Source organism: Diadema setosum, chromosome 11 (assembly GCF_964275005.1).
Source record: "Diadema setosum chromosome 11, eeDiaSeto1, whole genome shotgun sequence".
Taxonomy (NCBI): domain Eukaryota; kingdom Metazoa; phylum Echinodermata; class Echinoidea; order Diadematoida; family Diadematidae; genus Diadema; species Diadema setosum.
The window spans coordinates 8,510,486-8,538,215 of NC_092695.1; the positions used below are offsets into that span (position 1 = coordinate 8,510,486).

The 27,730-nt window shown below is 37.3% G+C and overlaps 1 protein-coding gene across 1 annotated transcript in view; it reads right to left on the bottom strand.

Moving 5' to 3' along the window:
• Positions 1–8,268: 8,268 nt before the first annotated feature.
• The window catches only part of LOC140235104 (semaphorin-5A-like), a 61,371-nt gene continuing 41,909 nt past the window's right edge, over positions 8,269–27,730 (bottom strand). Inside the window, exons 9-16 of the mRNA XM_072315142.1 lie at positions 23,838–23,892; positions 19,413–19,566; positions 18,208–18,364; positions 16,777–16,835; positions 14,231–14,336; positions 12,293–12,547; positions 9,737–9,834; positions 8,269–8,367 (exon numbers count right to left, since the gene is read on the bottom strand). Of these exons, the coding sequence (XP_072171243.1) occupies positions 8,269–8,367; positions 9,737–9,834; positions 12,293–12,547; positions 14,231–14,336; positions 16,777–16,835; positions 18,208–18,364; positions 19,413–19,566; positions 23,838–23,892 (983 nt within the window). The remainder of the gene's footprint in view (positions 8,368–9,736; positions 9,835–12,292; positions 12,548–14,230; positions 14,337–16,776; positions 16,836–18,207; positions 18,365–19,412; positions 19,567–23,837; positions 23,893–27,730) is intronic.

Sequence of the window (27,730 nt, forward strand, 5' to 3'; positions counted from 1 at the left end):
TAGGTTATAGGCATCAATACCATGTACATTGATTTGAGTAATCTGCCTGTAATTACTCAATTTTGTTTGATATCAGTTTGTAGCTTAATTCATTATTAGCTGTCATCTTACATATTTTCTGAGGGTCCCATATCGTACAAGCTTTGCTTTTTACTGGGACCCTGCATTTTCATTCTTAATTAATGAAATTGTACTATATGCATAATATTATGTACATGTTTTTTAAAAAAAAATCTTCATTTGTTACTTATTTTCACATGTTCTTTGTTAATTCCTTTCTTGCAATTATTACAAATATGGTCTGCTTATACAATGTATATACATTTCTCTATTTATGTATTTGATGGAAATGAAAATAAATTTGAAACTTGAATTTTCAGTCTTATTTCGTTCCATCATACACAAGGCCCTTTATCTGCATAAAAGAATGTATCTTACTTCTGCATTTGGCAATGGCCTCTTTTGCTTGGTGTGCCTCATAATTCTCTAGCAAAACTTCAAAAATTTCAGAATTCACCTGCTCGTGTAGTAACCCTTTCCAACAAAGACACTCACATTACACTGGTTACATTGGTTGCCTGTCGAAAATCACATTGTTTTTAAGATTCTTTTGCTTTTCTTTCACTGTTTTACAAACGGCTCTGCTCCACAGCATAACATTGGCCTGTATAACCAATACATGATACCTCTAGACTTCTATATTCCCTGAACTCTGACATCTTTGTCAGCCAAAAGTTTCACACGAAGTTTTCTCACACAAGGTATTGTTTATAGAACTCACTCCCACAAGTTATTAAGAATATTAATTCAATTGAAGCATTTATGAATAATCTCAGGAAGTATTTATCTAATTCATCTTACAATAATAGTTATTATTTTAATATATCCTGTATCGTTTGTCATTTTGATCATTTTCATTCCTTATGCACCTCAGCACTTTTATGTATTTTGTATTTTTGCATATAGTTGCTCTGAGAGCATACTTATTAATTGGATTTGGCGCCTTATATATCCCATATATCATTACTATTATTATGATTATCAAAGCATTGCAATTGATCATGCAGAAAATGAACACACAATTACCTGTATTAGAGCACTGGTGACATGGTATAACTCGTTATAAGATGAAGAGTGTAAAATAACTCTTTTGCTTGGTATCATAGTTCAACACCTGACATACCTTCGTGAAAGCTTAATGAGCAACCAAATGACACAGCTCTGCTAAATATACAATACTGTAAAACATGTTATCTTTGTGTCATGAAATTTTCGCATATTGGAGCCGACGGCCTTTTTTGCCATACGAAATTTTCGTGAGTTGTCTCTAACATTTAATGCACATAGTGTACACAAGAACTTTCGCGTGCATTTTAATTTCGTGAATTTTGGCTTTCGCATTTTAAATTTGCAAAATTAAAATGCACGCGAACCTCGTTTTACAGTACGTGGTAAAAAAAACTCTCCAAAATCCAATTCAAAATCATGCCACACAATCACTGCCAGGCACCTGTGAAAATCTAAGTTTAAGTCCTATGCCTTTCTTCACAATGAGACCATCATTATGAATATTGACCTGGTTGCAGGGAAAGTGAAGAGACATTGCTGAATTTTTGTCTCTCCTGTAGCAGTTGTTTTCACATCTCATTTCAGTCAATTTTGAAATTACTTGTGTTTACATGTTTTCCACAGGTACTGTATACACTGTTATTTTCGCATACAGATATTTTCGCCAATAACGTTTTCATAAGCATTTTCGCGAGACGTTGTTTTCGTGAATCGATGCCGATGCTTATGTTTATGCTCTATTTACACAGTGCACGGAGTCATTTTCGCATGTTGTTAAATTTGCGATCCAACTGTGATTCGCAAAATTCACAAAAATCAAACCCTCACTAAAATAACAGCTTTAGTCATTCAAATGAACTGAGATGAACAATACAACATGTATACAGGTCACTCCCATTATAACAAACAAGATTCTACTGACATTTCATTACATCAAAATGAAAATGCAGGTCCTCAAATTATGAACAATAATGTCCATAGAGCAAAAGGATCCCTTTGATTAAAACGAAATTTCAATATAACAAATGAAAACTTTCAGTGCTGAAAATGTTTTTATATAACCTGTACTTGATTTATAGACACCAAGATCTTGACGTCAACACATTTGCTAACTTTCTAGTGCACACTGAAAGCAATGAATGATCACTAAAGCTTGATCATACAGAGTATTTACAGGTGAAAGATATGTATCAATTTGGGCATATCATTAGTATAACACTGCAAATAATCAAGCATTTCTAGTATCCACTGTTCACTTGATCTCAAGGTGCACACAAACCACTACTGTTAACCGTGATATATTCACAGCATGAAATTTTGGCGAATTGGAGGCGACGGCCTTTTTCAGGGCACAAAATTTTTGCAAATTGCCACTGGCATTCAATGCATATAATGTAGACAAGAACTTTCGCATGCATTGTAATTTCGTGAATCTTGCACTCGCAAAATTCAAAAAATTAAAATGCATGCGAACATTCATTTTACAGTATTCAAACTTGACCTTAAATACAAAGGTTTTCACATTAAAATGGTTACTTGTAAAAAAAAAATCTAATATTTGACATTACAGTATTATCAGACTTTAACAAATTTGCTGATCTGTAAAAATAACAAAAAAACAAAACAAAACACAAACAACCCTATTACAGTCTGTTACGGTCTGCACAATAATACTCTCATCCATACACAAAAAGTGTACTTGGGTAAATTGACCCAATGCCAAAAGAGAAAAAGATAAACTTAAAGAATTGATTGCACTAAGATATCCACATTCACAGAGTACTTTCAAGCTTGTATAGTGTCGCAGCATCTTTAATGTTAGTAGTAATACATGCAATAATAATAATGTTTTATTTATCCAGGGTAACCTCTTCAGTGTTGCCACTGCTCTACCAAAGTGCCCTGCTATTATTATTACCCTAGCATTGCCAGGTACCGATTTATACACCTGCGTCGAGAGGGACATGGTGGGTAAAGACATCTTGTCCAAGGATGTATAAGCACTTGGCGGGAATCTAACTCGGGTCCTAGGATCGGGAGTCAGAGTCTTATCCATTATATGCCACAGCATCCCCACACATATTCCTCCTTTTGTTCATTCTGCTTCTCTCAATCTTGAAACTAACAACAGATCCCCAATTCACCTGTATGTAGCAAGGACTTCGAGCCTGAGGACCGCAGAGTAACCCAACATCAGGTAACATTCCAGCATGACGATGGACAATCGATGAAGGGATGCAGTCCTTGGGTTCTCTGTAATCAACTGCTACAATTAATCTGCATATTTACGAGCATGACATCTAACATGCACATTGTAAGCTGCTATCAATGCGAGACATTTGACACAAATAGAAAATTCCAATTAAATCAAACAATATTCCACTTTGTGGAATATCAAACAATATTCCACTTTATATTGGTGTTCTAGCTTTGTCACTTAAATAAGCTACTGTAAAAGTGGACATTTTTGCGCTGCTAAAATTTTCATGCATTTTGCGCAACCAAAAACCAGAGCTAATATAAAAGCATGCAATTATTTTGTTCCAGTAGTGCATGTCTGGATTCCACAGAATGAAAAACACACAAAACTCATTACGCATATACAAATAACCACTTTTGCAGAACTCAAGTTCCGATATTCATTCTTGCTTATACAGTAAACTCATGCATCTTCTAGTTGCTGAGAAAGTTACACATCAGTCTTACCAATATACAAATATTAGCAATAAAAATCATACAAATCTATAGTTTACATATGATCAGGTAAAAGATGGTATCACACATAAAGATTAGTTTCAATCATACACTGCTTTACCCATCTGCCATACATGAGTAGCATGAGTTTTTCAATGCAGGCAGAATAGCTGAACATTTTTTTTTTGTGTGTGTGTGTCTTTTGTGTCTTTTTTACATACATCTCAAAAAACTGGTATTATTTCACTTTGAAGGCTACAATCAAAGTGATAACAAGACAATAATGAAATGCAATTATCATACAGTGAGACCTGCTCCTAGCAGCCACTCAAGCAAAACACAAAAGGTAGCCTTTGCAGACAGCTGCCTCTGTACATGATTTCATCATATGTGATGTCTAGGATTCACATCTCATGCCTGTAACCAGGACAAATATCACTGTAAATGGTTATGAGGCATTTCCAATTCTGGTATCTCAGATATACACACATGCCCTCCCCCCCCCCCCCCCCCAAAAAAAAAAAAAAAAAATAAATAAATAAATGAAAATACTTCATATACATGTATATATATATATATATATATATATATATATATATATACACATATGTGTGTGTGTGTACATGTGTGAGTGTGTATACATAATTAACTTTCATTTAGGTTTAAATGGTAATCTGTTTGTCCCTTTATATACTAGGAATGAACAAAGAAACAGAGAGTAGCGTGAAATAGTTATGACAATATAAAAGTGAAAAGTTTTGTGGCCACGATATACAGTAAAATAAGGCCTATTGGAGACAAACTAGGCATCGCCTTATAAGAGGTGGCCACTGTAAACAAGATCTTTTCCACTTTTATGGATGAGTTTGTTGAGACCACAAATAACAGGCAATCACTATTGATGGGTGGCTGCTATGGGAGGCCTGATTGTACCAAAATTTCATAGTAATTTGATGCAAGGCCAGTGACTAAGATGCAGCAGCATATTTTTAGATAGTAATGCAGAGCAAAGTGCCATAATGCTGTGTTTAACCCTAATTACACTGCGCATCTGCACCCGCTGACAATTTTTATGATTCTTGCTTTATTCCTTTTTTTCTCTCAAGTCTTGCGCACATTATGACACCATATATGCCCATATTGGATATACATTGTACCTGTGTGGTGTTACATGTCGATAAGTATGCACATGTCATCAACAAAGTTGCTCTTTACTACATATATTTGTGTACAATTAGAAACTGTCAATTCACAGTGGCTTGCCTTTCTTAACCCGTTGAAGATGAGTCCCAAGCATACTTTGCAGGTGTCTATGAGAAATGCGTGTTGCAGCAAAATCAGCCCGTCCTCAACGGGTTAATGAATCCTGCACAGAAATTGATGTTGCACTTGCTTCATACTTCTTTTAGGTTCATATAGAAACTGAGCAAAGTTTGGAAACAATGAAATACATGAAAAGGGCATAATTGTTTTATGCTTCCATGTGGTAAAAAGACTTACTGAGCAAAACCTAGAGAGCGATAAAGTATGATACAATTTTTAACAATGAAAAAATAAAACATGATACCATTGTATCACAAAAGAATAAAAGCCTTTTTTATTTCTTTTTTTTTTCAGAGCAAACTGGAATGTAAGCATATCATGGCAATTCAAACTTACATATACTTAGTAATCAAGGGAAAATTTTCAATTAATGGAAAACCCAAAAAAATTTATAGAGATATAAGATGAATAAAATTTGACATTCTTTTTAATTTTTTTTTTTTATATTATATTTCCTTGACAGAGGTCTAAGGTCACTTATGGTGCATATGATTATGTAAGAACTCAAGTCATTTAAAAAAATGTTTGGTCAAAATTGCAAATGATTTGTTTGCTTACTCTCTCATTTCCAAAAAGGCAGCACTCATCTCTGTACTCTTCTCTTTTTGCACGAAAAATTGCATATATGCTAAATATCCCCCCCCCCCAAAAAAAAAATATATATATATATATGTACTTAAAGTTTACAATATTAGGGAAATTTGAAGACAGTAGAAGGTAATGATTGTGCCTGTAGGTCCTATACAAATGTTATATTGCTAATATTTTGCTTACATTTTCATCTTAATACACTGTAGAAATGAAAAGTATGTGATAATTGGTATTGGTAAATTTGCTAAATACATAAACGTACATTCAAAACTTAATTCAAGTGTCATTACATATATAAAGGAAACATTATTTTTCACTATTAGATATCTATAATTAGAAGTGCGATCTTTTATGTGCGTGTGTCGTAAACACACACACACAGGACCTCCATTTAATGTCCTATTTGGGGCACAGAGTGTTTTGCCTCTTACTAGACGGGACGAAATGCTTACACACAACAGGTAAGGGTTAGGATGACACAAGGAACAGACAAACTTTGGTAGTGATCTGGGAACTTTAATGGATCTTTAAAAAAGGATCTTTTATATTTTGGTAGGTAGGGTCAATGAACTTGGGAGTTCAAGCTACCCATTTTTTAGGTTTGCATACAGACACTAAAAGTGTGTGCTCTGCTCGCGCCGCGCAGCTTGAAGTTGAAGACGTAACAAAAGGCTTTTATATTGGGAAATCGGGTGATTTTCAGCATGCATACAATTGTATGTATGAGTGGAAATCACTGATCTCATTTTGAGAACAAAATCAGTGGTGGAAATGCGCTGCCTGGCAGAAGTCTCCATTCTCACAGTGCTTCTCTAGGTATTATTATCATCATTATTACTATTACTATTTTCATCATTGCCATTATTACTACTACTACTAGTAGTACTACTACTACATCCACTGCAACCATTCTTATCATAATAATGACTTGTCATTGTATCTCAGTATCTAAAAAGTCACAATTATGAAAATAATAATTTATATATCTGCTAGCATTGGGTTTATTTCAGAAGTCATCTGGACTGCATTTGAGCCTGATTGTTCAGCATCAATGACATGGAATTTTGCATCATGGATAAGCCTACATTAAAATAATATGTATGAGTTTGAAATATGAATAATAAAAAAATCAATTCTTTATAATCATTCACCTATTTTGATTAAGCATCACAATCACGGTTATAAAGTTACAGGCAACTGCTGCAAGATATCTTTTAGGTAAATGCTGAATACACACACACACACACAAATATCCTCGCTATTAGTTTCTTGGTTGTATTGGAGATGTGGGCTACATATGATGCATCATGCGTTACCCGGGGTACCACGTTGTGTAGCGCCACCTCACATCCACTCAAGGACAGCTGCAGAGAAATGCATGCACTGTGTGATGTGCTTGTACATAGTCATTCCCATGCCACTGCATGTTATACTATGCTAGCGATAGCATGTGCTTCAGTGCAGTGGCTAGTGCTTGCTAGCTCAAGCACCAAAATAATTTCCTACTTTTTAGCAATCCAGGGAACAACCTTAAAAAAAAAAAAATAATAATTCAACAAAATGGCTGATTTTTATTTGGTACCCCGGGATACCATTTATGTCATCATACTGAACACTTCTTTTTTTCAATCCTTATAAAGGGAAGTGACAAAACTTTCCGTCAATATAGAAGCAAACCATCATTTTTAGGACCAAAAGAAGATCTAGCCTTATCTATAAATAGACTGCATGATAGCAACTTGTGGAGGGTAAATACATGCATTATGAATTATTGATTTTCATTGGCCCTTTATTAGGCAAGCAAACTATTTATTGAAAGCGATGGAACAATCTTTGGAGGGGCACATCTCCCATTAACTGATTTAAAAAAAAAAAAAAAAAGAGAGGGAGAGACCCATGGGTCTCGCGTTCACCCGAGTATCGCAAGCTCACTTTCCACACACTCTTGCAGACTATGACCCAAGAGGAACATGAGAAATTTGAAGAGCTAGGGGGGACCCAAGGAGAGGTAAAGTCTCCATTTGTATAATTTTATAACACTGGCTATAATACCTGCCAAGTTTGAAGGAAATTTGACTGTGCATTTTCAAAAAGAAGATCAATGTTTGAAAACTGTCTGCTAGTTTGTTCCTGTAGAAGAAGCTGAAAATATAAACTTTGGCCCCAATTCACCCACCATTCCCTTGCCCCAAAGGAGGCAACTTAGCTCAGCCATAACCAAACTTGAAACTACAGTCACAAATGTATACTCATGGCACTAACTTAGCTTAATAATAATAACAAACCATTTTTTAACAGCTTAACACCTCAGGTTCTAGAAAAGATTTCTACAGATTCCTTCATTTGGAGGCTCATTTTAACAACAATTCTATCACTCTAGTGACAATGTCTGCCAAGTTTGGTGAAAATCCGCTGTGGGGTTTTCAAGAAGGAGCTGAAAATTTAACAAGTCTAAGGATGACACACAACAGACAACACATGATGCTGAACATTGAATGATCGCAATAGCTCACCAGAGCTCTGAGCTCACGTGAGTTATTGTATGTTTGTTTGTGGATATGTCCTCTCAACACAAATCGTCACAAGATCTGGTCATGCTATATTGTTGTCTCGGTAATATGTGCAGTCTTCGCAGTACTGGAACACTTGAAGCGCAGAGATCACAGACGTGCTAAAATTGCCAGTTCCTCCCTGCATCACAAAAATCATGAGAGCCCATTAAACATCACATGGCAAGTCTTGAATCTGCCTGAGTTTGGGAAAGACATACAGACAGGGTAGAGTTGGTTATCTAGTTCTGAAATTCAAATTAAGATACAAATTCATCTCCATAACCCTCCCCCCCCCCCCACAACCTAATGTAATTCCACCATTAATAATGTTAACAACCACAGCACCATTTCTTTCAGCAACATTGTAATGGACAGGGTTGATGAACAATGAATAAAAGGGAATTTTCTTCATTTGTCTAAGTGATTGATAAGAATATGGCATGGAAATTTGGTTTTGTCACATGTGTGTTATGATTTAAACATCAGAACTACAGTATCCTGCCTACACTGCATAAAAGAAAAATAAACTGCAGCACATAAGATAATAACATTGATGGATACTCAAATTGCTACATAAAATTAAACATTCAATCAACACACAAACTATCATTGTTATGTAGTGAACATATCAAAAGGAAAATATACACACAAACCCTATATACAAGATCAACTACCTAAAAGTCAAAAATTCATACATGTAATAAAATGCTGTATGAAACCTACAGATATGTGGTGCATTCAACACGAACAAGATTTACAGTCTACTGCCCTGCACTACTGCAATATCTCAAGGTTAAAGAAATGATATAAAGTGAAGTTTTCCTTGCATACACTGCATTCACTATTGAATACAGGACCTGACCTTATCCCTGACCCCATGACCCCCTGACCCTTAGGTATACCCAGGCAAAACCTACTGTGAGCAGAGTTAGCCCACTTCTTCGGGTAACTGGTATGATCATAGTGGAGTATTAATAGAAGCCATCACTGAATAACAGATTCATAGAACCACTGACACAGCTCACTACAACTCATGACAACTTATGTACTTTAATACAGACATAATATCTGCACATTTAATTAAAGTTTCACCAAGAGGATTTTGGGTATTCTCAAAATGCATATTTGGATACCAAAAGAACAGATCCATTTCATATTGATAGATCTTTTGGTTGTTCCATCTCAGGTTTAGCACCTCATATTTTGATATCAACAAACATCCATGAAAAAGCATCACAAATATTTGAAAAAAAGGACCATTGACTCTTGGGTTCTATGGGAGATTTACACCGGTGAACATTTACTGCTATCTGGCTCCTCCCCCCCCCCCCATATGTTGTTAGCAAAGAAGAGAAGTTTCTTGTATGAAACCTTACAGGGCTCAAATTCCTAAGTTTACGGAAATATATAACCTGTCATCACGTGTAAATCAATATCCTTTATTTTATGTGATCCCCAGTCATTCCCTAAAATGTAAACTATTGTCACAGTAAACATTGCATCCATACCTCCGGACAGGTAGACCATAATGTGGAATTTGCAGTGCTCGCCTGGTTGTATTCATTCTTCCGTTCATCATATTCTCCTCCAGTAATCGCTTTATTATCTGAATAAGCAAACAACAAAGAAGCAAACTGAAACAAGTACAAGGCCAGCAGATATAATCATCCATCCTTTGTATGATAAAGTTGAGCAGTTGACTCCTACTTAGGCCTACAGTTCAAGAGAATGCCTCTGTCCTCCATTGGGATCAATAGTGAGTATAAAAAGAATGGCCCTGTATTTACATAATACATGTTGATATTACAACTTACAATGTATTTAACATAAATTTTGATGTTTTACATACTTTTCTGCCTTTTTTTTTTTATTAGGAGCTCAACCTCACAACCAAAGTGCATTGTAATTATACAGCTCATCAGAAGTTATAGATGAAGACATGGCACCATAATTTGTAAGTCACTTTTAATTCTTTAACTTTGAAATCTCTTTTTGTACCTTCATATTGCTTACAGAAATAAATACGTATGTTTGCTTCTTTTCTACACTTTTATAAAAACAGATTCAAAGCAGACCAATGTGCATGAATTTGTGGAAAAATTAGAAAGTGAAAACAAGTTTATTGCAGGGTGTGTGTTCAAAACTTTTTCTGTCATTCTATTTGCCTATTTCAACTCTGTTCAGTCAAGTTAGGTCAAAAAAAATAAAATGGTTTGTTTGCCCTTCGCGACCGACCAAAATCACGGAAATATCACATTTATTTATTTTTTTTTTTCTCTTTCAAGTTTATTTTTTTTCACAAATTTCATCTTCTGCAAATTTGTAAACAATTTTAAACCCAAAATTATCAATTTTAAGCTAAAGAAAGAATGAAAAAAAAAGTCCAAAAATGTTTGTTTTTTTTTCATCTCATCGACACGGCGTAATTGTGTTGGGGCCGCGCGAGCAGCAGGCTACATTTTAATGCATTGCATGCTAGCTACCTTTTTGGCTCAAGTGCGTGCACGCGCACGAAATCCAATCAATGCATGCATATGCGCATACGTAGTGCGCTAGCTAGCTAGCTACCGTAACGGCCGCGGCGCCAAGATGGCTACTTTTGCAGCATCCGTTACCAGCCGTCATGGCACCAAAACCGTTTGGAGTTCAGTTGCCAGCATCTCACTGGAAGGTACTTTTTTGGAGCTGTTTGCAAAATTTAACAAAGATGAACGTTATAAGTGTTTGTCAGTGACTGTTGTTTCTGCCTCGCGTACCGGGCCCTGGCAAGACGTAAATTTGAATGAATTTCTTGGAGTTTTGAGTGCATTGACATGGAAAAAAGGGTATTTAAAAAAAAAAAAAAAAAAAAAAAAAAAAAAACGACGACCTCAGGCCTTGAAATAGAATTTTGGAGGGGCAAGGCCATTTAGAAAAGGGCACTTTTTCCAAGAGGCCAGCCATTAAAGGGCACTTAGGTCAGTCAGAGGGTCACCAAGGCCACATTGGAAAGGGCATGTTGGGTGTTTATACGTGATGTGAATGCCCCATAGAGCTGTATGCTATCGACCGTGCTGCTACACTCCAACGACCTCAGGCCTTGAAATAGGATTTTGGAGGGGCAAGGCCATTTAGAAAAGGGCACTTTTTCCAAGAGGCCAGCCATTAAAGGGCACTTAGGTCAGTCAGAGGGGCACCAAGGCCACATTGGAAAGGGCATGTTGGGTGTTTATACGTGATGTGAATGCCCCATAGAGCTGTATGCTATCGACCGTGCTGCTACACTCCAGCAGCGCACGCACGCATAAGATCTCTCCGCAGCAGACGACGTTAGGCAGTAGGCCATACGCAATACGATGTAGGTTCTGGAATACAGTAAGTTCTCAACGCATACGCCGCGCTCGCTTTGGAGCACTTCCAGCGCCATTTTGCTTTGAGCATGCGGGCATGAATGCAGAGCGAGAGAGATGGCAATGCTCGCAGCCGTCCGACAGGCCTGGCATTTTTTAGCATGGCTTGCGACCACTTGTTCCGGCCTGCCGCTGCCTACTAGCTAGTAACTCTATGGCCGCTGCGCTGCGGAGGCAGTCGGGACGGTAAAAGCCGGTCGGGTGTACATGTACGTACACGTCGTCTCGTATCTCGGAAAGATACTTTGAGTTTGAATCAGATATATTGGGATGCGAGTGAACTGAAGGTATGATATTTGAGATCAGGAAAGTTGTTCAAGCTTATTAAAGTGTAGACTTTGAGAAAGGGCATATTATACGTCATAAATAATAACTTTCATTCTAAAAGGGCACCACGGCCACAAGAAAAAGGGCACATTTTCTTTGGCCGTAACTTTGATCAAGGAAAAAAAAGGCATTGCGGCCAACGAGAGGGGCACCGACGACCATGGCTGTCGGTGGCCGTCGGTTAATTCGAGGCCTGCGACCTACCGACCCTCTTGGGTTTTGACAATTAAGGGCAAACAAAAATTTTTTTTTTTTGGCCTTAACTCTAACATGGAGACAAATCAGACACTTGTGCTTGATGCAATCACATAACAAAGATGCTTTTGAGAGTGAATATCATATTCTTACCCAGTGTGATATCCAGCCTGCCATAACCATAGTTGACTGCAGCATTTTCTAGAACAAGAATCTCAAATATCATGATGACAGGGTCTGTTTCATCTAGAGTCTCATTGTTCCTCTGCACGGTCTCATACTTCAGGATCTGCACTTTCTCATTCTTCAGATCAAAAGAAACATCATCTCTACTTCCTTGGCAAATCAGTTCCACCACTGTGTTTGCATGTGTGGTAATGTTCTCACCGGGTGGACTGCACACTGTTTCTGTTTATTCACAATATAGATCAACAGACAAACACCAAACAAATATGAAATTTAATCACAGTTCCCACAAACACTGCATTAAATGTGTTTCAAGAGAGATATTGCTTTTAAAGCTCAAATATGTACAAATATGAGCACATGAATGTGACTTCAATTACCAAAAATGCTACTTCAACTTCTGTAGTAATAATCCGATAACTTCCTGTATCTGCTACAATTTTGGCAGCATACATGTACCTATGAGACCACCTCTTTTGAATGCCTTGTTTATATTCCACCGAAACAAGCATCTACAGGCGCAGTCAGACTGGCAAAAGATCAAGAAGTTTAATTAAGTTAGCAATCTTTAAGATCTCAAAGTTTTGCCAGTGTGACCGCAAACTCCCCGTGAAACTTCTCGATCTGTTTACGGGTGGTGTCTTCAATTCTGAGGGCATTGCCATGTACAGATGCGCATTGTTTTGTCACAATCACTAGCCATCTTTCTTGCACGCGTACCAATGGCCCAAACTTCGCAATCTTAAACTTCTCAATGTTTTGCCAGTCTGACCGTGCCTTATATTAACCATTTCCATTTTTCAATATGAATTTTTTTCAATCCATGCACCTCTTCCATATCAATGAATGTATTTATATGACAAAAGTGAGTAGACCTGAAATCACTCTCAGTCTACTCAGGACTAGAGTCTTGGTCCTCACAACTGGGATAAACTTCTCAGGGCACAATTGTACTACAAACATGGAATACTTCACAGAGGGACAATAATATGCACATTTCGTGCAGCATCTAGCTTTAGTGTTTCCTAAAAGGTTTTGGATGATATGAAAAGGACAGACATTTGAGGATGAATGGAGGGAGTGTACTTGTATTTCTGACTGTGAAGTGGAATCCAAAGCGTGACAGTAGGGTCTAATATACTTGCCTCCTTCCCACCACTTTTTTTTACCCAGAAAGTGGCAGCAGAAAAAATGTTTTAACTATACCCGTACGTTTTTACAAATAACATCGAGATTGCATGCCGATCGGTTAGCGAGGTATTGATGGAAGTTCATGTGCGCCTGCATATCACTATCTTTCAAGACGTATTTGGAAAAAAAAAATATTGATAGTGCGATCATTCGACTGAAAGAATCGGGTGATTGACTAGTCTATTTCAAGTCGTTTTTGTTTTTGAACACTCTTTTAAATTTACATTTAAACCCTAATAAATAAAAATCAGAATGACAAAAAAATTGTAATATCTTGCAGAAGGCTGTCTCAAGTATATTCTACAAAAATAGCAAACATAATACTCAGGGTATTGGCACACTTTAATTGCACCACATTTTTTGCTGCTGATGCTGTGTGAAATATCTAACAAAAAGCCAGCAGATGTGCCTCCTGAGCTACTACATTCACACCACGTATTACGCCTTCAGTCCTTGAACATAGTACAAAGATACTATGCCTCTTCATTGCTCACAAATCCCTGGGAAGGTATATGTGATATGATTCTCATCTGCCTTATGCTAGACAAGCCAGAGTGAGACCAAGTAAGAGATGTGTCACACGATACAGATGATTAAAGACATGACAACAGAAACTGTGACATCTTGAATAATTTTTATGTATGGGATTGCCATTCTCCCTGAGTTCTCATTAAGCGACTGGCAAAGAAGGGGTAGAGAAAAGCAAAGTCTCACCTTCCACATTTGCAGCATAAATGCCTTCAGTTGTTGTCATGAACACTGTGTAATTGCCATTTGCTGCAGCAGGTGCTACAGCTAGTCCTGTAATTGTCTCATTTACCTTTAGGTCGAACGTAGGAAGAAAAAAAAAGAATGAATCAGTCTGAGATACATGTACTGCGAGCCAACAAACCCCCCCCCCCCCAGCAAATATGGCGAATATTTCACGAGGTTTTTATTTTCGCAAATTTTGTGTGGGGTGCTATTCCCGAAATTAAAGACACGCGAAAATATTGACTCTGATCCCAAAGTGAATGTGACGTTATACGCATGTACATTTCTCCATTCAGTGCAGGACTCCAGGATCGCAAATTCAACCACTCGCAAAATCGTCGGGAATTCCCAATTTGTGAAAATTTTGACTGCGAAATATATGGCGTAAATTTAAGGGTAGCTGTCTTGAGGTTAAGATTTTCCCTACTCGCCATGAAACTAATGATGATGAATTCTTATTCTGTACAATCAAACCTGTATCAACAACCACCTGTCTAGAATGGCTAGGTGCTCTGGTGTGGCCTCTTAATCTTCCAAATCCACCAAAGGACCTGGTATAAAGAAATTTGACAGTACACTCTCTCTTGTACGAGATGAAAATGTAACTAGAAATGTCGCTATGGCGACTGATGCCTCCGCCATAATGCATGATTCTCCAAATAGGTGTATAGTACAATGTCTTCACAATGTGTGATGACAGTTTCACATAACTGGCAAAATATTGAAATGACAGGTTTGTCAGAAATATCTTGAATGTTCACTTTCCTTGAACTGGGTTTGCTATAATTGTCTAAGAGTGCAGGTAAACATATTTGGGGAATTGAGGATTTTTACTTGACTTCTGACTGACCCTTTATAAGTTTATGCACTGAGTAATTCTCAAGGTATGAAGAAAGAGTGTAATTACAGTACAAAATAGGGTGTTTTTTTTTTGCATTTAAACCTGGCCTTTGACAATTAACCTTTGACCTTTGACCTTGTGGCTGGAAATTTTAGGTAATACATGTATATATTAAGTTTTAAAACTAATAACGCAAGCATTGCATATATGAGGGAAATAGTAAAATTTTGAGGAGTTGACCTTGACCTTTGACCCCTGACTATTGACCCATGACCCCTAAATTCCCTAGATAATCCCCCCCTGCCAGTCAGTACATGCTTATGTACCAAGTTACATGAAAATACATTGAACCATTTGCGAGAAAAGTGAAATTGTAACATTTTCACCTAACCTTTGACCTTTTGACCTATGACCTTATGACATGAAACTCTTTCTGGAGAATCTTTACGCATTAGTACATGTCTACACTAAGTTTCAAGAAAATACCTTCGGGCATTGCATAGATATGGGGGAAATAGCAACATTTGAAGCATTTGACCTTGACCTTTTGACCTTTGACCTCTTGCCAATGTCACTAAAATCTACTCAACTAATTGCCCCATCATACATCATCCTTGGACCAAGTTTGGTGAAAGCTGCTTCATCCAGTTTTGAGTTCACGTATACAGATAAATTTTAGGATTTGACCTTGATCTTTGACCTTTGACCTCTGTCCGATTTCACTAAAAAACTAATCAAGTAATTGTCCCATCATACATCATCCTTGGACAAAGTTTGGTGAAATTCGCTCGATCCAGTCTTGAGCTATCACGTAAACAAATACAATTTCATGATTTGACCTTGACCTTTGGCCTTTGGCCAATTTCACCCAAAATCTAATCAAGTAATTGCCCCATCATACTTGGACCAAGTTTGGTAAAATTCCAGTCAATATTACTCAAGTTATTGCATAAACGAATGCGGACAGACATACGCACGGACGTACATACGGACGTACGGACGGACAACCCGAAAACATAATGCCTCCGGCACCACTTCGTGGCGGAGGCATAAAAAATCTATGCATGATGTACAATGGAAAATGCAAAACAGACGTCACAAGATGGACGATGGATGCTGGGTGGTGAATGCTCGCTGGTGAGCTAATAAAAGGCACTTATTTTTACTAGGAATTGCAGTCAACAAATATCACAACAACTAATCATTCAATATTTGCTGTTCGATATGTTAATTGATTTCAATATATGGCCTAGCTGTTACAATATCACAATAAAACGAAAAAAAAAAAATGATGAGCTAATTTCCAAAGTGTTTCACTGATGATGCTGCAGCCATTAGTACTTGAGCTCCACATTCCCAGTATGCATGCTGGCTGCTAACTACAAAGTAACTCACTGCTTACTGTAGCAGTTTTATGTTTTACTTATGTTCAACCAGTATTTCCCCTACACACACACACACACACACACACACACACACACACAAAGGAAACCCGTAAAGTGTCATTGCATCTTATTTCCATAATGCCTTGCTACAGACTGTGCCACTAGTTAACAATACATACAAAACTGGTATACAGTTCTCCAATAAACTATTAAATGTCTAAAGGTAAAGTACCATCCCCCCCCCCCCTTATCATTTTACGCTGTCATACCATCATACTTACCACACAACTCTCCAGAAGTATATTTGTTTCAAGACGATATTGGTACAAACAGCCACTCTCTAAAAATACAAAATTGAAGGAACAGGAGTGTTTAGAAAGTTACACTGACAACAGTGACAGAAATATCAAAATCAAGACTACAACTGCATAATTGGTTTATCCTATACTTGTATATCAGAATTGCAAACCAAGATGTATAAACATAGAACTTTAAGTGTTCCATGACAAGAAAATGTGCAGGCACTGTTTACAAAATTGTAGAGATTTTTCCCTCTTGCTGATTTTGCCTTTCTTTAGAATTCATTTTGAATGGCTTCTATCTTAACTTATATCATAAAACTAACAGGTTTCATTCCCCCTCTTTATAGTCATGTTCAAGGAGAACAAATAATAGATGTATCCCTCACTCTTAAAGGCATAATTTACCATTTGCAGATGAAAGCATTCGTGCTTTAAAATAGTTCTAAAATGTGAGTTAGGGATAGAAACAGCCACTGTGAAAATTTGAATCCGTATAATCGATGTTAAGTGTTGTTAAATACACAAAATGTGAACAATAGTTATAATAAAAATGTTTCCAGACTAAACCGTATACAGTTACGGTTTACTGAGAAAAACCCTGATATCTCCTTATATTTTAGGTTTTATTGCAAATATTTCATATGGTAGGATGTTTTATGATACAACAGATCTACACGTATGCATCAAATGTGATATCTTGAACATTTTTGAAATCACTGCTCCCAAAGGTAAACTGGACCTTTAATTGTGTTTGTTGTTGGGGTTTTTTTTGCATGAGAGCAATAAAGACTGCTTTCTTCTTTGCAAGGCTGAATTGTCTCCTTGTAATGACATTTGCTGTGCTACATGCAAATATGTGATACTGTAAAACATGATTTTTTCGTAGAATAAAATTTTCGTGAAATGGAGCCAACAGCCTTTTCCGCGGCATGAAATTTTTGCGAATTGCCTCTTACATTCCATGCATACAGTGTAAACAAGAACTCTCGCATGCATTCTAATTTCGCGAATCTTGGTTAAAACGCACACGAACACTCCTCGTTTTTCAGTAGCTATAATTGAGGATAGGTAAATAAGCTCCTAATGACCTACACTTGGTGATAAATCTTAACACTAGACTAGATGGCCCTCAGTTCATTCGAGGACATGTGCAGATCCTGCTGTGCTTGTTCATAATAAAAAGGTGCATCTTGCACTTTTGGTATATTTCCCAAGCTGCAGAAGCAAAAACAATGCCTCATACACTGATTCTACAGTATTTCAAACATGGATAACAAAATAGACATATTTATATCACTTCATTTTGTATTTTTCTTGGGGACTGAAATTTTATGAAGGTAATGTAAGGACAGGTTGTGTATGGTGAGATGAGATTAGTGAGATATGAAATTAATTTTCACTCAGTCTTACCTGAACCAATCAATAAAGCGTATGGACTTTCTTTGAACAAGGCAAGCTTAGAAAAACGATCCCCATCACGTGTCACTTGAGCTTCTTTAGTGGCATCGGGTTTGAGATTGGGATAATCTCGCTGGAAAAACGTGTTTGCAGTATTTTGGTTGCTACACTGCAGTGTTTAAAGGAAACAAGACAAACACGACATGATGCATACAAGATTCTTTCTCATCACTAAGTCACACTGCACTTTATGTTCCAGAACTTACAGCAAAATCCAGTCACCAGTTTTCGAGAGGACATGAAAATAAAAGGAAATATTGAACTTTGGGGTGATTGGGCCATGCCCTATACCAGGACCATGGGGACATCACCACCATATGATCCCCCTCTTCCCCCCCCCCCCCCCCTCACTGATGCTCCCTGCTAAGCTTGGCCAACATAAACATTCTGTACAGCCACCAGTTTTCAGAGAAAAGATGAAAAACTGGAATGCTTACATGTGATGAACAATGCATAACAGACATCGTACTGTGAATGACTGCTATCACTCACTCGAGCCACTTTGGCTTAGTACGTCATGGGGAGCAGAGGGCTTATTCTCCATGGATATACTGTATGTCCCCCCCCCCCCCCCCACAAAAAAAAAAATTAAATAAATAAATAAATAAATAAATTACAATGGGACCGTCCACAACGATAACTTTAGAAATAGTGAATCAATCCAAATACAATTTCAGGGTATGAAACAAAAACTTATTACCCACATCTTACAGAAAACTCCATCTAATTTTGCTTCAGTGGTCAAAGAGAAATGAGGATCTTTGGTGAGCATTTCAGGAATCCCTTCCCTCCAAGTTCTGTCCATTGTGTTCACACATTAATACACAGTTCCAAGAGCATCTAAGTGCTAAACTTAGAAGAAACAAACCTATGAAATGATTTACAACGATCCACATTTCTCTGTGACCACTTAACCAAATTGAGTGAGGTTTTCGGAGAAATGCAGTAAGATGTTACATTTTTAGACTCTGAAATAGCATTCAGGCAATTTAATCATATTGAAAGTTATCAATGTGGAGGTACGACTGTGATACTTTTGGGGACATCCTGTATAAGCATTGGGCAAAATGTTATGAACGAAGTATACAGAGAACAGTAAAAGTGCAATTCATTGAAAAAAATATGAAGCAGCTGGCTCTCAGTGGTGTGTCACTCACATCTAATCCTGGTCTTGGGCTAGGAGGGCTACCGTTTTCTCTCCACAGGTCATTTGCCGTCTGACCATCTGAACCATAAAAGGTGCCTGTGTTGAAGACTTCATCAATTTCAGTTAGACTGAAGGTGCACAGGGCCGACATGGGGGGTGCATATCTGCAGATAAAAAAAGACAAAACAAAGCAGAAATATACAGCATATCAACAATAGATCTTTTCTCATTAATCTTTACAATTCAATCGATTCAAAGATCAGTACAGTAAATGAATACATATACTAAAGCAAAGTCTTCAAATTTATTGATTCTACCCAAGAGTTTTAAGGTATAAATGCAACCATAAAAAAAAAAAAAGTTTGTTATTGATTACACAGAACTGTATATGCGAAAATATAATGTTTTTTGGTTGACCTCAAAATGAGAAGAAAACATAAAAGAGAAAATGCTTGACATTTGGCTTTGCTTCAAAATTAACCTATCTAGCCCTCATTACCACATTTCTGCAGTTTTAACCCTAAAATGGTCATGGTGGGGTTGAATTACCCCCCCCCCCCCGCCAACATTTTGCACAGCCATTCCGCAGCACGATTTTTGTTTTTATCGCGCCGCTCCCTGACTTTTTACTTTCAAGTCTCCAGCATCATATGCACCACTTTTGCGAATATCGGACATACAATTATAACGCTGCACAACCTTATATACATGCTTGTCAGACCCAATATGGCTCCAAAACGTGATTTTGTGTACATAATCTATGCAAATATAGATTTTTCTCACCTTATTCTAAAAAATATCCTTATTTTCACTTTCAATGGCTGAAATAATTGATTTTAGTATAATTGTCCTTAAAATAGGTTCTGTAATAAATTTTGTTGAAATACAGTGGAAATTCATAAAATGATAGAATACATAAGAAATTGATATAGATATCAGATTTTTTTTTCAAGTACATTGTTAGGAATGCTACAAAGAATAATATCACCAAAAAACTAGAAATATCACTTAAGGTGATTAATACCCCCGCCCCGTGACGACAGTCTTACCCAAGGAATGATCTTTCCTTGATCTTCTGCCATTTAAATGCCGTTACCATGGCAACGCAGCTTCCGACACGTCCGAAAAATATGTCTTGCACATCTTCCCACCAAGACTATGTGCCACAATGTGCCACATTTCATAAGCTTTTGTCAAAAACTGAGGAAGTAGTTCAATCCACAAGATCTTTCCTTGATCTTCCACCATTAATATACCGTTACCATGGCAACACAGCTTCCGACATGTCCAAAATATGTGTCTTGCACATCTTCCCACCAAGACCAATGTGTGTGCCACATTTCATGAGCTTCAGTCGAATACAGAGGAAGTAGTTCAATCCGCAAGATCTTTCCTTGATCTTCTGCCATTTATATGCCGTTACCATGGCAACGCAGCTTCCGACACGTCCAAAAAATATGTCTTCCACATCTTCCCACCAAGATCAAGGTGTGTGCCACATTTCATAAGCTTTGGTCAAAAAACTGAGGAAGTAGTTAAATCCGCAAGATCTTTCCTTGATCTTCTGCCATTAATATGCCGTTACCATGGCAACGTACTTTCGGGTACTGTCAAAAAATGCGTCTTGCACATCCACAACCAAAGGCACACATCTGTACCAAGTTTCATGGAAATTGGGCAAAAACTGAGGAAGTAGTTTGCAACACAAAATTTTCCATCAGTTTGGTTCATAATATGTGAGCTGTTACCATGGCAACATACTTTTTGTCACTGTCAAGAAATGTGTCATGCTGACCTATATCCTAAGACAAACATTCAATATGAATTCCATGAGAATTGGAAGAACACTGATAAAGCAGTTTTGCCATGAAGCATTTTGCCCTATATTTTACCAATAACATGCCGTTACCATGGCAACGCACTTTTTGCCACTGCGGAAATATGTGTCTTGCACATTAACATATTCAGATGAACATCTGTACCTAATTTCATAAAAATTGATCAAAAACTGTGGGAGGAGTTCGCGACGCAAGATTTGTACCCATTTTTTCCCATAATATGCCGTTACCATGGCAACGTACTTTTGGGTACTGTCAAAAAATACGTCTTGCACATCTACAACCCAAGGCACACATCTGTGCCAAGTTTTATGGGAATCGGTTGAAAACTGAGGAAGTAGTTCGCCACGCAAGATTTGCAACGGACCGACCGCTCGACCGCCCGACCGCCCGACCGACCGCCCGACCGTCCGCTGATTCCTATATACCCCCTTCAAACTTTGTTTGGTGGGGGTATAATTAGCATGGTAGAAGCTTTATTTTCTGAGTTAGCTAGCAAAATCTATGATTTCACACTTATTAATTAATATAAAATATAAGAAATAAAAAATGCAGTTTTCTATTTTATAGATTGGTAGATTACATGACAGGTAATGTATGTGCCAATTTTCATAGCAATTGCGCGATCGACGGCCGAGATCTGGGGGGGGGGGGGGGGTGTGGGGGGTTGTGAAGCCTGGCCTGGTTAGGGTTAATTGTTGCTCTATCTTTCTCTCAAATTTTCTCTACTCATTTTAGTGTTTGCATCACACAGATTTTAAAAAAAAAAACTAGAAATGTCGCTACGGCGACTGGTGTATGCCTCCGCCATAATGCATGGTTCTCCTAATAGGTCTGTAGTATAATGTCTTGACAATGTGTGATGACAGTTTCACACAATTGGCAAAATATTAAAATGACAGGTTTGCCACAAATGTGCTGAATGTTCACTTTCCTAGAACTAGGTTCAATTGGATGAATGATTAAAACGTCAGAGTGCAGGTATTTGGGGGAACTGATGATTTTCACTTGACTTTTGACCCTTTTACAAGTTTATGCATTGAGTAATTTTCAAGGTATTGAGAAAAAGTATAATTTCAGTATCAAATGGTAAAATAGTATTATCGAAACCTGGCCTTTGACCTTTGACCCCACAGTTCCAAAGAGAATCAACTGTTAGGTAGAACATGCATAAATATGTAAGTTTCATGATAATACCTTGAGTTATTTTTGAGATATGGAGGAAGAAGTGCAATTTAGCACTTTCACTTGACCTTTGACCTTTCGGCAAGAAACTTCCCACAGAATATATATTGGGTTATACATGCATACATCAAGTTTAAAAAAAATCCTTCAGGCATTGCATAAATATAAGGAAAGTAGTGATATTTAGAGGAGTTGACTTTGACCTTTGACCCCCTGACCGTTGACCCATCCCCAACTTCCCTAGATAATCACTGCCCATAGGTACATGCATATATACTAAGTTCCATGAAGATACCTTGAACCATTTGCGAGATATGGAGAAAAACATGAAATTTCAACCTTTTTTTCACAAAATAACCTGTGACCTTTGACCTTTGACCCCGTGACCCTAAAATCGAAACAAAGTATTATCCCCCCAGGATATACCCTCATACCAAGTTTGATGCAAAACCACCTCACGGTTCTTGAGATATCTACAAAAACAAAACGGGACGGACGTACGGACGGACGTACGGACGACCCGAAAACACAATGCCTCCAGCCACTTCGTTGGCGGAGGCATAAAAAATCTATCACTGTCTGCTCTTTATGCTTGCACATGTGACCCACTACAACAATATGATCCGAAAATTGAGGGAGGTTGATTTTTTTGAAAATGACATGACATTATTCCCTTACTCTTCCGTTTTCATTTCATATATAACAACGACTCATAGAAGTACTAGGTTGAGGAGATATTTCAATATTATTTTATGAGACTATGTTGAGAGGTCTAGGAAATCAGCGTTTTGAGAAAACCGCCTTCAAAGCTTTCTTTCCGACCCAATCGTGATCAAGGGGAGGTGAAAAGACAGTTTTCATCTCTTGACAACAGAAGATCTGCTCATAGCAACCTCTGCAATGTTCATTCAAGCTTGGTGCCAGAGGTCTATGCCCGACCAATAAGTAACCAGGATGTCAACACTGACCAATAAGATCAGTCCCTCGTTGCTCGGTGCGGAGTCTATCAGTGGTGCTAATCCAAATCTTCGGACATGTTTCTGTTTCATTGAAAGTCAGAAAATCATGGCCCAGAAAAATGCTAAATTCTTGCCTTTCCTTTGATCATTCAGCTTTGAAATTTCGGCAGATGATAGACGAAACATTACACTACAACATTATGCCAACAACAGAAATTTGATGGTTTTGACTGATTTTGATGATCTGACTTTAAACTCGATTTTCTTGGCTAAGCCGTCAGCGACTTTTGGATCGTTTAGTTGTGGTGGGTCACATATGTAAAAAAAAAAAAAAACGGTTATCAATTGTTTAATGCCCACAAAGGTACTGACACAGCTTTTATCATCACAATGCAATAATTTTAGTGTTAAATGCTTCTCAGGCTGCTCATAAATATCGCTGCGCTTTCTTACCTTGCTGTCGTGAAGATGGCATGGATGGTCTCATTTCCATCATAGATAAAGTCCTCTATACAAAACAAATCACAGAGAAATCAAAATTAGTGTTTGCATAAATGTGTTCTTCATAGGTTCTTCTTTTTATTTAACAGATTGTCACTCAATGCAAATTGGAGTTTCATAATTTTAATGAGTTACACACAGGCATCGAGGTGCAGGGATCATAAGCATTTCAAACCACAATCAACAAAGCTCAACTCTTAAAACCCTCACCATGCCCCCCTCCTGATCAGCTTATCTGCTGGCTTGTCTTCTCTGTCAGACAGGATAGACATATTTGAAGTAGCAGCTGATCAATCAGCATTACCAGTGTTTAATCCTCCTAATCCACATATCCTCTCAAGATAACTTTTTTGTAAAGGGGTATCATAATGTTTCATTTGAATGAGGTGTGTAATTTACATAACAGATTTTTTTTTTTCATCTTCTTCTTCTTCCTTTGTTTGTTTGTTTGTTTGTTTGTTTGTTTGTTTTCTTTTGTTTTTTTGGGGGGATCAAACTGATATATGATTTGTACATTGATCCTGGACCCCTAGCCCCACCCTCACCCAACAAAGGATGTAAAGTTTTGCAGCCTGTGATGTACATAAATAATGAAAGCTATTTATCTTTTGCGTTCAAAGTCAAACAGTACAATGTACATTTCTGCAGATAAAATATACATTTTATAGGCCTACAGATAACAGACAATGTGAGCATGTGACACGATGCTAACATATGTTGCACATTGGCTTTTGAAATCTACATCATGGATTATATCACTATGTATGTTATACACACAGGCATGCATTTTAATACCTCAAGAGTTGAACTTTTTTTTTTTTTCTATGAGGAAATTCTTGTACATTTTGCATTTTCGCTAGCCCTGTAGCATTGAGTATATGTTGTCGTAATGGGGACCATAACCTTTAAGGGTAGTATACATGTATATATATATATATATATATATATATATATATATATATGAAGGGTTTGTTTGCAAAAACGGATAAGTCCATTTTTGAAGATTTTGAAGTACGATCTCTGTCATAGTACAAAATAATACCTTTTAAATGATATATTGGTCACTACATATAAAGGTATATTTTTGAAGTTATGGTCAAAAGAAGCACAAATTTTCTTATTATTCTCTTTATTTTTCTTGACCTTTAATCGCAAATATCTCCATTTGGCAAAGATGGACTTATCGGTTTTTGCAAACAAACTCGTCATATATTATATATATATATATATATATACATGCTACCAAAACCTTAAACGGTCTTTGTTGTCATGACTTTGTGAAATTCATATTACGCGGCCAAGTGCCGAAAGCAATTGTGTGAAAGTTTCACCTTAACAGTGAAGTACAGTAGATCCCCCAATATAGTGAAATAACTGTTTTTCAGCAAAAATGATAGGCATACATGGGTGTGGTTACCCATGCTTTTAACAACAGGGAATTTCTCCTTCCTGTGTTGTTTCATTATGTGGGTATGAAAAATTGACTATGATGTGTTAGTTTCTACACATTCTCACTCTATTAAAGCAAAAACTCAACACTGTTTTAACCCTAACTGCACTGAGGGGGGGGGGGGGGGGGGCCTGGGAGGCCCCCCCCCCCCCCTCCATACTTTTGGCGATTGCATTGCGACTGCTGGGAATTTCGGATTCTCGCTTCATGACTTTTTCCCCTGAAGTCTTGCGCACATTTTGATACCACATTTGTCCATATCAGACCTACCTAGGGGGTGTTATGGGTCAATTAGTATGCGCATGTCATTAAAACGGCTAATCACTGCATATATTTGTGTACAGTTACATACTGTCAATAGACCATGGCTTACATTACTTTATAAATTTTGCTCAGGAATTGGTTTTCCACTTGGTTCATGCTTCTATATTGTTCTGAAATAAATTGGGAAAAGTTTAGAAACAATGATATACATAAAGTATATAAAACAATAGAAAACATAAGAAATAAAAACAATACAAAACATAACATTCTGTAAAGTTAATTTCAAAAATGTTTTATGAGTATGGCAAATAACTTGTTTGATTTTTCTCACATTTCTATACTTTTTGTATTCATTGATTTTTCTTATATTTTGCATGCAAAATCACATATAAGCTAATTTTTATTTAAAAAAATCATAAATTTACATAAATTTGCATAAATTATACTTCAAGTTTACAATATCAGGGACATTAGAATACAGTTGAAAAGTATGGTAGTGCCCATGGGTCCTGTAAAAGGATAATTTTACTTCCAGTTTCATTTTAGTACGTCATACATTTCAAAAGTATGCAAAAATTCATAAGTAGTAAATTTGCATATTAATAGTTTATGCAAATCTGCTGTACTCATAAAAATAGATAAGAATTGATTTATTTCACATTTGGGAAACATTATTCTTCATTATTACAGTTTTCCTGTAATTTTGTATTTGTTTAGGCTGAAATTATGAAAATATCCCCCAAATGCATAAAATACGCATTATGAATAATTAATTAGCTAATTATGGAAAAAATTTGCATAATTGATTAAAATAAATTACACCATCAGATTCAGCATGTGAAGATCTATCAGCATGCAAATTTTCAAGTTCATCGGACATTGCGTTTCCAAGATCAATGGGGGGGGGGGGGCTCCCAGGCCCCCCCCCCCCCCCCCCCCCCCAGTATTTTCATGGAGCCAAATAGCCCAGTACAGTAAGGGTTAAGCAGTGGGCAAAAGCAGTGTTGACTGTGTATTTACCTAACCTTTTGTCACAGCTGCTACTAATACTTGGCTCCATCACTACCGGACTTACTCCAAACCCTGGAGATGTTTACATTCCAAATTTATTGCACAGATTTCTACTTATGATGTGAGTCACATTTACATCACATACACAGGGGCGTCACCAGCTTTTTTTCAAGGGGGTGCGTTTTGACAGTTAATGTAACAACATTTTTTTGGACAGACATTTGGAATTCAGGAAGCTCTCAATCCCCAGACTTTTAGATTATTTTAGGGAAAGGGCACCGGCGTAGCTAGGATTTCATCTTTTTTTTTGCAGGGGGGCTGTTACTATGCGAGGGAGCGAAGCGACAGAGCCCAAGTGAACGGAGCGAGCAACGGGGGGGGGGGGGGGGGGGGGAGGATGTGGGAGGGGGATAACCCCTCTTTTTTTGCTCGTTTTATCAACTTGAAACAGTCCCACTTGTTAAAGGTATCAGTGTATATTTTGGTGTAGACACCGGTAGATTATCATTGAACAATTTGCCTGTAAAATAGTATCATCCAAATAAATTTCCTGTTTTAATATTTACACTGAATATTATGAACGCGACCAAGCAAGAGCGAGCGGGGGGAGCGAGGGGGAGGGTGTGGGAGGGGGTTGTCCCCCCTCCCACAGTGAGAATTTTTTTTTTTTCATTTTGATGTTGTAAATGGTGCAATTTGATGCAGGTTTTTGCGTGTTTTATCGACCTGAAACAGTCCCACTTGTTTAAGGTAGCAGTATATTTTGATGTAGATTATTATTGAACAATTTGGCTATAAAATAGTATCATCCAAATAAACTTCCTTTAATATAATTTACACTGAATATCATGAACACGACCAAGCAAGAGCGAGCGGAGTGAGCAAGGGGGGTGTGGGAGGGGGTTTCCCCCTCCCACGGTGAGAAGCTTTTGCATATTGATGTTGTAATTGGTGCAATTTGATGCATTTTTTTTTTTTGCTCGTTTTATCGACTTGAAACAGTCCCACTTGTTAAAGGTATCAGTATATATTTTGTTGTAGACACCGGTAGATTATCACTGAACAATTTGCCTATAAAATAGTATCATCCAAAGAAATTTCCCGTTTTTATATTTACACT